This window comes from Monoraphidium neglectum (assembly GCF_000611645.1).
Source record: "Monoraphidium neglectum strain SAG 48.87 unplaced genomic scaffold scaffold01390, whole genome shotgun sequence".
NCBI lineage: Eukaryota > Viridiplantae > Chlorophyta > Chlorophyceae > Sphaeropleales > Selenastraceae > Monoraphidium > Monoraphidium neglectum.
Genome location: NW_014012238.1, coordinates 1 through 10,353, shown reverse-complemented (window position 1 = coordinate 10,353; position 10,353 = coordinate 1). Strand labels below are relative to the sequence as shown.

Sequence of the window (10,353 nt, the reverse complement as noted above, 5' to 3'; positions counted from 1 at the left end):
TCTAAAACCCCACCTCCCATCACCCTGCTCCCTCCCTCAACCCCAAAGGCTGTGTCCAAGACCTCTCGCGGTGGTCAGCATGTTGTGGTGCGCCTGCAGCTGGCAGAGCCCTCAACCGGGAGCGTGGAGCCGCTGCTGGCACTCAAGGACGCCGCATCACAGCCTGCAGGCGCCAGCCACCTGCTGGCCGCCGCAGCTGACAGCCGCTCTGACAGCGAACACGAGGACGGGGGCGGCGGTCGGGGGGGCAGCGTTGATCCTGGAGAAGAGAGGGGTGCAGTGGTTGGCGGCAAGCGCGGCATTTGCAGCAAGGGTTTGGGACCCAAAGTGCAGCACAGGGGGCCGGCATTGGATGCGGATGACGCAGATGGCGATGGTGGAAGTGACAGCGGCAGTGGTGGAGGGCGGCACAGCAGGCCCCATCGGCGGGCGGACCCCAGGTGCGTTGTTCATTACTAAAAAGGTATCACTGCGTGCAATTTGTCGGTGTTGCACTCTCGCTGCTGCCGCTGCTGTCGCTGCTGCCATGTAAGGAAGAACGCAGGCGCAGTTGCATCGTGGTATTTGTGGTCATGCTATTGCAGGCCAGCATCGCGGCATGATATAAATCCTTTCCTACTTTATTGGATTGGCGCCCTGCTCTGCGTCACATTCACACCCATCATCCGCCCAACAAAACCCACCAGGATGCGTGTGGCTCAGTGGGTGAGGCAGTCGGACGCAATCAAGGTTGGCCCATCCGCGGGTGAGGAAGAGCACGATTACGAGTACAACGTTCGCAGGGGCCGTCGCGGTGGCCAAGACGGCTTGCGTGGCGGCGATGATGGTGGCGGTGACAGCGCGTCTGAGGGCAGCGATAGCCTCGCCGTCGATCCAGGCCTGGCTGGCGGCAATGGCATCAGTTATGGCGTGGCGTCGGTGGGCGATGCGTCTGTGAGCCAGGCTTCCGGGTCGGAACCAGGTGACGGTGCAGGCAGTGCCGTGGGGGACGGCCAGGCTGAAGAGGAGCTGGCAGCAGACTTCAGGTGAGAGGGCCCGCTGCAGATTATACTGCGCGCAGGGGGCAGAAAAGGGCCGGGCAGAACCAGGGTGGTGCACTCCCTGGATGGCACTCCGCTTGCGCAAGGCTTTGTGGCTCCAACCACCAATGACTCCGTGCTCCGCCTGTAACTGTGTCTTGGCGTGCGCAGATGCCACATGGAAACGTGAACATTCAAAATTCAGGATGCGCTCCCGTTGATTTCTCAATTTCCCTCTAGCCCAGCACCCAGCATCACCCGCTGACACACGTAACATCCTTCATTGACCCCGCCCCCCGACACATTCGTGCGCCCACTGCCAAGGCGAGCCAAGCGCCTGAAGAAGCTGAACCGCATGATGACGTCCAGCGCGGCACAGTCCTCCACGCTGCGCTTCAAGCAGCAGACGTGGCTCTGCTTCGGCGTCATCCTGGTGGCGCACGTGGTGGGGTACGCCATACTGTCCACTCAGATCCAGAAGCGCTTCGAGTGGGTGCAGGAGCCAGGGGCCGTGGAGGAGAAGGGGGAGCGTGGGCACGATGAATGGGGTTTATCCGTGGATGGTGGAGCCGTAGCCTGTTTGGCTCGCTCTGAAAGCGGCACTGCTGGCGCTCCGCTTGTCACATGCCCTTGACATCTACTGTACCTTCACTCTCTACAGAAATATGCACCACACCACCATCATGGCGCACGCTACCGACCGCTTTCAGCTGTCAGCCATGCACGCCAACATGGCATACGAGTGCTCCAAGCCCGACTTCGTCAACTTTGAAGTGAGGCAGCCGCGCGGCTGGTGCAGCAAGGCGCTGTGCACAGCAGGGGGTGTTTGGCAGGTCTTGTGAAAGGGAGCAAGTTTGGTATGAAGGGGCAAGTCTGGTCACATGGGGCACTTGGAGGTGGCGACCGTGCAATCTAGAGGGAACATTGTGGGCAGTCACGCAGCAGGCGGACGCTGCCGGACGACTCGGTCCTCGTGTACGGCACTGCTGCAGGTGCATTGTCGTCACGCGGCCCGCCTTTCATTCGCAAACCCCATCCACTGTCCTGACTACCAAAGTCTGCTGCTGCCAGCGCTGAAGCCGCCTTGCAGCCAACGCGTTCCTCCCTGACCTCACCCACCCCACCCCCACCCCCAAACACATCTTTGCCCAAGGTGTGCTCCCGGGCGTCGATGCAGAGCACCTATGATCGGTTGCTCACAAACATACATCTCCTGCGCGCGTGGCACCAGGTGGGCATGGAAGCAGGGGGTCGGGAGTCAGGTGCGAGCCTGCCTGAGTATGGCCGGTGTTGTGGGACGAGGACCCCACATGCAGCAGTCGCAGCTCAAATCTGTTCCTTGCATTTTACACGTCCACGTCAGCACCGATGCTGCCCGTCTCAGACATCCCCCCCCTGCCTGCACATCGTGTATATGCTTGCTGCCAGCTGCACGGCCATGTCAGTGTGCGCAATGATCTCGGGGCTGTTGGCAGTGATTATGTGACATGAGGTTATAAATTTATCATTCACCCCACCCCCACCCCCTTGTCCTGCCAAGGAGTTGTATCTGGGCTATCCCGAGCTCGTGAGCTTTGACGACCCGCGCCTCGTTGAGTTTTGGACACACCGCGGGCTGCCAGAGCAGGTAGGGGGGGCCTTCAACGCACCCTTCAACGCGCCCTTACACACGCACACGCACACACACACACACACACACACACACACACACACACACACACGCACACACACACACATACACACATACGCACATACACATACACACACACATACACACAGACACACACACGCACGCACACACACACTTGCGAGCACACATACACTCGTTGTGTTGTGTGTGTGTGTGTGTGTGTGTGTGTGTGTGTGTGTGTGTGTGTGTGTGTGTGTGTGTGTGTGTGCGTGCGTGCGTGCGTATGTGTGCTCACAAATGTGTGTGTGTGTGTGAGTGTATGTGTGTGTGTGTGTGTGTGTGTGTGCGCGTGCGTGCGTGCACGCGCCCCCCACATGTATCAAGCTGATTTCCAAAAGGCATGCTCGCAACCGATTGCATGCTGCAGTCGTGGATGAACGTCACCTCAGAAGGCAGAGGGACTATCATCACTCGCAACGCCACCATATGGGAGATGGGCAACACGTGAGGCTCAGAGAATTATCGGCGGAGACGGGGATGTATATCTGAAATCAAGTCATGGGCGGGTTCGCAGGCTGGCCTTTTGTTGTGGTTCGTAGCTGCTCACAACAGCAAGTTGGCGACTGCACCAGATGCGGCTGCCTGGAGCTTCCTCCAAGCAGCCAATCAGCACCCACCCGTAGCAGGCACACCTCGCCCCTTCTTGTTTGATACGCCCCTCCATCAACCATCTTTGCCATCACTCACACATCATTCCAGGTTCATATCTGCGGGATATGACGTGCACTACCTGGCGCCACTCCTAGGGGCGGCCCTGGAGAACGACACTTCCTTCAACTACATGCACATCAACGGGCCAGAATCCATATTCTTTGGCTACAGGTGCATTGTGCTTGACACATCCCCACACATGACGTGTTGCTGCAGCTGGTGTGACAGGCGAGGCGCTTCCTGTTGGTTCGGGTTGAAGTGCGTTTGCAGCCACCCACTCACACGTTGAAACCCCCCTCCAAACCAACACTACTGTCCCAAGCCAATCATATAAAGAGAGAATATGCGCACCCGTCCACAGCCATGCGCCTGCTCACCCCCGACGACCCCGCTGCTCCTGTGCAGCTGGAGCCTTGACCTGCAGGTGGACTTCTCCTGGATATCACTGAGCCACCTCAGCACGTGGCTCATAGTGCTGCTGGTGGTGGAGGCACTGTGCCTGCAGGTTTGTGCATGAGTGCAAGGCATGAGTCTAGGAAGGGGTCAGGGGGAGTGTGCGCAGAGGGCGACTGAAATGGCCCCTAGCGTGATGCTGAGCAGGAGGGCTCCGGGAGCCCCATCAGGTGCATAGCCAGCGGTGGCGACTGTCCTACAAGCCAACCTCCCTAAGTTGCAGCCAACTCGTGCGGATGCCTCGCTCTGTCCTGCGCCTTTTGTATTGTTCCGACTGTGCTCTTCCCATTATGTCCCACGCTGACGCTCGCACCTCATCAACAGGCTGCCTGCTTGGCGTACCAGTTCTTCCTGGTACACACAGCCAACTCGCAGCACATGAGGCGCTTCAGCGTTTTCCTGGCCCTGCCTTCCGGCACTATACGCATCATGGCCAGCCGGAAGATAGCGGTGAGCGGGGTCCCATAGGACTTAGGACACGCGCTTTGCCAAACAATTGCAGCCAGCAAGCCCTGGGCTGATGCAAGCATGCAGACAGATGGAAGGGGTTGCCCTTGGTGTGGATGCATGAAACCTTTGCGCCAAACCCAGAGTATCCAGCACGTCACAGGCACGCGAGCGCACACAAGGACAGCAGACAGGTCATAAACCAACCCCTCCATATGTGAAGGTTGACGATGATGATGATGATGAGGGGGACGATGATGACGATTTGGAGGCACTGGCGGCCCAGGGGCAGAGTCGTCCCGGCGAGAGATTGGCCGCCGACAGCGCCGACCCAGGCAACAAAACAGCATCCAAGAGCGTGCGGCTCGCAGCTGGAGATGATGGTGAGCAGATTTGGTTGGCAGGACCCATGCAGCTTTGGAAAATACTGCGTTGTGAGGTGTTTCCGTGTCACTTAGACGACTGGTGTGGCTGACTCAGAAGCAGGGATTGGCTGAGCCGGGCACGTCATCCAGCACGCTGTTTGGGCCAAATTCTCACCCCTCTCCGACCCTCCCTGGCATTCACCGTTCCCCTGCAATTGAACAGAGGATGATGATGAGAAAGGTGGCACGCCGATGAAGGGCAAGAGAAAGCCTGGTGGCAAGAAACACTCTGCCAGTACTGCTGCTGCGGCGGCGGCTGCAGAGACCGAGAAGAACAAAAAGAAGCCCAAGAGCCTGGGACAGCGCATCCACCAGGCACTGTTCGGCTGGATGGACACAGTCATCAAGGTCAGGGGGGGACCCAGGCCTGACACAGGTCCAAGCGTAGTCAAGAGGGTTGCGTGTGCAGCGCAGCGCACCGCATTTTTGCAACACATGCATTATTGATGTCAGTGATGCTGGTCGCATTGCAAGCATTCAGAACGTCGACGGCTTTGAAGATACGTTCACGTGCCGCTCTTTCATGCTGGCCACCTCACTTGGCAGCCGCCTCCATCCCCGCCTGCCGCCTCCATCCTCGCAGCTCAACGGCAAGAAGCTCGTCCCCAACAACTCGGTGATCTCTAAATTCATGCTGCCCCTCACGGTGTGGGCGGTGGCCGTCATCGTGGTGTTTGGAGTGACTTTCCAGAGGCTCGCGGGCCTGCAGGCACCACTGGCGTCGCTCAACGCGGCGGCGCGCGTCACCTACCTCATCAGCCGCGTCCGCGTGACGGTGCGGGCCACAGCTGGGGGGTGGGGCGAGGGTGCGAGTCAGGGTGGGAATCAGGCAATTGCTGCACAAATACAGCCGCCCTGACACCAAGACAGCGTCTGTGTCGCACGGATTGCCCCAAAATAGGTGGTAGGTCACCACACCACCTATCCCATGTCGCCCTCTGCTACAAAGGGCGACCACTTGGCGTTCGCCAGCGACATCAATGAGCGCCACCGCATCAAGGATGACCTCCTGTTGATGGTCACAGATCTCAGAGAAGAGTGAGTGCAGCATACTTTGCATCACGGCCTGCCGCCTTATGCACATGCAGTGCAATCATACCATGGTGTGGTGACCCAAATGCCCCCTCCACCCCTCAAGCGACGGCCTGAAGTTGGGAAACATGCCCCGTTGGTGCACACAGGGAGTCTTCAGCCTTGCCTAACCTCAGCTTGTCTAGCACCAGCACGTCATCACGTGCTGCCGCGGGCTCCGCGCATACTCCAGCCCTCTCACCTCTGCTGACCCTGCCCATCCGTTCAACTGTCCTATGTTCCTCCCCCCGCTTTCCTCCCAAAATAAATGAAAACCCCACAGGTACGCCCTTCTCATGTACGGCGGCAAAATACACCACAGTGAGCCGATACTCCAGTGATTGGCCATGATTGCGGCGCAATATGGCAGAGGGCGCACGCATGAGGGGCCCTGATATAGCCGCTCACGCCAGCAGGCAACCCCCCTCCAAGCTTGGCACTCAGCCAGCAGCAAAGCGCACCCTGGACCCCCATTGGGTGCCCATCTTCCTTCCGCACACTGCATTTTGCCAGCCCGCCTTGCCCTGATCTTCCTGAATCCTGGCCCTACTTTGTCGCTCACTCAGTCGCGGAGGGCACCACCTACTCCCTCTTGACCCCCCCTGCCGCATTCGCCAGCCCTGACGTTGCTCAGCTTTTCTTCAGGTGGGGCCACAGGGTGGGGGTGGGCAGAGCGTTTGATGGCCAGGCTCTATGGCAGGGTCGGCAGGGGAACCGCCGTTTGTGCCATCCCGGGCGCCAAGACACGCCTTCAGCAGTATCTGCATGCACGAGCTAATGCACGCGCGCACATCTACAAACACGCGCGCACACACGCGCACACACATGCACACACGCGCGTACAAACCCACACACACGCACACATGCACGCACGTACACACACACGCACACACACACGCACGCACACATGCACGCATACACACACACATGCACAAAGAATTATCCTCACTCCTTTGTTTCCACACCAGGACCAATGGTTGTCTGCGCAACGACAAGAGCACGTGCTTCAAGCCCGATAGTCCCTACCACCAAATCACACACAACGGGCTGGATGCAATGGTGGACCGCTTCATAGACACGTACGAGGCTTTCGGCAACCTGCCAGCGGAATTGGCCTATGCCAACCACACTCTGTGCGTGGCTCGCGGGGAGGGCGAATGGAGTCAGAGGGGTCTAGGAGGGTGGACAAGAGAGGGTGAGGGGAGGACGTCCATCTCACCAGTCTGAAGGGGAGAGTACGGTTGGCAGGTCAGGGCCGGCGGGTGGAGGCCTGGCGAGCTTGCAGCAATGGTGCACACCTCAGACCCAGAATAGATGCGCTCCCCTCCAAGGGGCCCAGATTTCAGCGGGGTGCCCCACTGCGGTGCTGTCGAAATCGCGTCCTGGGCCCCTCTCCCGTTGATGCCCCTTCCTCGTGCTGGTCTGCGCGATCTCTCTCACCCTGCTTGAAGGTACCTGTGGCTCAACCAAGTCGTCCCGGACGACATGATGGATGGGTGAGAGCCTGGCAGGAGCTCGGAGGGGCTGCACCGCACTTGCATGTGCGCTTCGGTTCAAGCACGTGCTGCTCAATGCCCGGACCCATCCAGCCCCTTGACCCATGATTCCACCCAATTTTGCGTGCACTCACACCGCCGCCACCATGAATCCCGCAGAATCTACCAAGCAATTGACCTCTTTGGAAGTGAGGCTGGGGAGAGCTGGTCCAGGGTCCTGCTAGGCCTGGGATCAGGGCGTCCGCCATGGGGACATGCAGGACAATGACGCAACACGCCTCAAACCCATCACACAGCGACCAGGAGTGCTGCTGTACCTTACCCGCCACGGCCCTCGTGCCGATTCAAAGGGCGTCCTCTGTGCCTGCAGGACTGAACGTGCACCCCCGTGCCATCAGGCTCACCTCCGCTCGCCACTTCTGCACCTCCTGACGTCTCCTCTCCCCCTCACCCTACAGCTTACACGATCAGCAAGTTTGAGGGTGTGACCCAGCTGCACCAGATCATGATGGTCGTCACCATTTCAGTCGTGCTGAGCTTCATAGTGCTGCTCTACAGGTGGGCAGGTGGCTTCGAGGTGTGTGCGTGTGCGTGTGTGGAGGGGGGGAGCACGGGGAGGGGGGGCACAGAGAAGGCGGCGAGAGAGGGGTTGCGGCGCAGGGGATGGGGCGTGCACAGCACCTCATTTGCCTTTGCATGGCAGCGCGTACGACCCTGAGGAGTGCGGCCAGTATGCACGCCGAGCTGCCGTTACCACCCCTCCCTCACAACCCACCCACGCACCCACGCACGCTCCCCTGCCTCCAGGCCGTATGTGAAGCTGCTCCACGAGGAGTCCAAAGACATTGCCGGCATGCTGAGCCAGCTGCCAGCAGAGGTGAGGCCTTTGCATCTACAGACTGCATGCCTGGGGGAGCCAACGACTGCGGTCGTTTCACCACTCACCCTCCGGGGCTCCTTGGGCTCCTCCGCCTGCTGCGGCCACCTCAGGTAGCCTGCCTGCCTGCCTGCAAGGTCACCGATTGCGCCATCGTAGGCCCTCACATTGCCCCAACCCTCTTTGTCACTCCTGCCCGGCTCCCTTTTGTTGCCAGGTCAGCGTGGAGGAGACTGTCAAAGTGCATGTGCTGGGCCTGCCGCCGCGTGTCGACGGGCGGACTGCGTCGATGGTTGGCGGACAGTCTATCATGATGATGGGGCCAGGCGGGATGATGATGGCAGGGCCGCCCGGCGTGAGCGGCCAGGCAGGGATGGGCATGATGATGTCCGGCATGATGGGCCCCGGCATGCGCATCCCCGTGCCGCCGGGGCAGCCTGGGATGTACGCGGGCGGTGGCGGCGACGGCTTTGGCCGTGGGATGTATGGTGGCGCAGACGGTGCTGTGGCGGTCAACGTGAGGGGCCGCGGGGGCGCACCTGGCTACTATTGAAGGACAAGAGGGCGGCCTGCTGGCAGCCTGCTGGGTGACAATGAGTGCGTCGGAGGCGTCACGAGTCGTGGCAAGCAAAGGCGGCTCCTTCCAAGAGCTTTGCATAAAACGCGTCCTGCTCACCTAGGGTCTAAGCTGCGGCATCGGCATCTGAACACCAGCGCCTGACAATCTCCTCAGCGGCTTGGCACTTGCCTTCGTTTGCGAACCACACTGCCCCTGTATCCTGCGGAACCACCGCTTCTGGCATGATTGAAATCAGTCTGTTTTGGGTGGTCTACCTGTCTTGTGAGAATTGGCGTGGCAAGCCCCCACCAATCAGCATCCCCTGCCCCAGGCCGTCGGGCGCTGAATGATTTGAGTGCACCGCGGATCACGCATGACACCTGCTGCAGCAACACTGCCGCACAAACTGCAGGCTGCGATGCCTTTTGCTGCCCTGTGCCCATTTTGCTTGCAACTGCCCAAATCACATCATGTCATGTGTCTTGCTAGAATTTCTGGAACTAATGACGGAATTGAGCCAGCGTATGATGAGGTGCTTCTTCATGCTTTTGCCCCGCGAGACCCTCTCTGTAACTGCCTGCAATCGCCCAAGTTACTGCTGCCGGTGGATCGTGCTGAGGTTCGCCGACAGCCCAATTATAATAGGCTCGCCGAGCACATTACTTGAGTAAGTTACTGAGTCAGCATCAAACAGATTTCAGCGTGTGAAATTCAAGCAGAGCGGCTTGCATCGACGCCCCTCTTCTCTCGGCACCCTATTTACCTGGTCACGGCCTTCATGGGCAAGTGCACGATGTGTCTACCCCCCAGAGTGGCAACAGCAGCAGCCCAAAAGCCAGCCACCACGGTGGGTGGGTCTTCGCCTAGCGCGAGGCCAGCAGCTCTGGTGCCTCAGCGGCCGAGACGCTAGGCACCAAGCAGCATGCAAAGGCGCGCGCCAGCGGAAAAATGCGGCGCTGGGCCCCCCACTGCAATTGGCGCACTGCGCTTCTGGCAGAAGCGTTCGTGCCGCATGAATCAATAACAAATGGTGAGTGGGGATTGTCGCCCCAGCGAGACAGACCCGCTGCCAACCTTGTCGCATTCGTTCTGGACTGCTGCTCCCATCAATCCCGCCTGTGCTTATTACGCTGGTGTGTACGCCTGTGGCAGCGCCGCCACCGCTGCCCGTTGCCCGCGGAACTGCCACTGTGTATACGTCACTGCTGTAATCAATCCAGCACAACAACAAACCTGCGCGCTCCCTGGCACGGGCGGCAAAAGGTGGATGCAAGCGGAGCTTTCAAGTCCATCAAGGTCACCGCTGTTGCAATGGAACTGCGCTACAGGCCCCAGAAGCTGCTGTACGACAGGCTGTATTGGGGGGGGGGCTGCACACAGCAGTCTGCGCAGCGTGGGAGCGTGCGAGTCGGTACGGCACTGAGCTGCAACCCGATTGACGGTGTTTTGATAGGCACGTGATCACAATCGTAGCTGTCTCCTCTGCCATAGACGGCGCTGCCAGCTGTGATGCTGTGCGTTGCTGTCCCTCATGCAATGTCGCCGCTGCCGGGATCCCGGGTGCGGCCTTCGCTCTCTGCAGAGCCGTACACCGCCGGCACATTTGAGAGGAGGGGACTGCTGGCTGCGACATATTGAATCCGGTGGGACACACACCCAAACGCA

The 10,353-nt window shown here is 59.8% G+C and overlaps 2 protein-coding genes across 2 annotated transcripts in view; both read left to right on the top strand.

Moving 5' to 3' along the window:
• The window catches only part of MNEG_7706 (hypothetical protein), a gene marked incomplete at both ends in the record, with an annotated part of 6,904 nt that extends 4,697 nt beyond the window's left edge, over nt 1-2,207 (top strand). The window contains 3 exons of the mRNA XM_014043822.1: nt 878-1,025; nt 1,344-1,549; nt 2,173-2,207. Coding sequence (XP_013899276.1) covers nt 878-1,025; nt 1,344-1,549; nt 2,173-2,207 — 389 coding nt within the window. The remainder of the gene's footprint in view (nt 1-877; nt 1,026-1,343; nt 1,550-2,172) is intronic.
• Nucleotides 2,208-4,877: 2,670 nt separating this feature from the next.
• MNEG_7705 (hypothetical protein) lies at nt 4,878-8,682 on the top strand (the record flags this gene model as incomplete). The annotated part of the gene is made up of 11 exons (XM_014043821.1): nt 4,878-5,033; nt 5,269-5,460; nt 5,635-5,723; nt 6,040-6,077; nt 6,323-6,401; nt 6,725-6,889; nt 7,208-7,252; nt 7,412-7,440; nt 7,711-7,810; nt 8,060-8,129; nt 8,347-8,682. 11 exons carry the CDS (start codon nt 4,878-4,880, stop codon nt 8,680-8,682), a joined length of 1,299 nt encoding a protein of 432 aa, XP_013899275.1.
• Nucleotides 8,683-10,353: the final 1,671 nt, after the last annotated feature.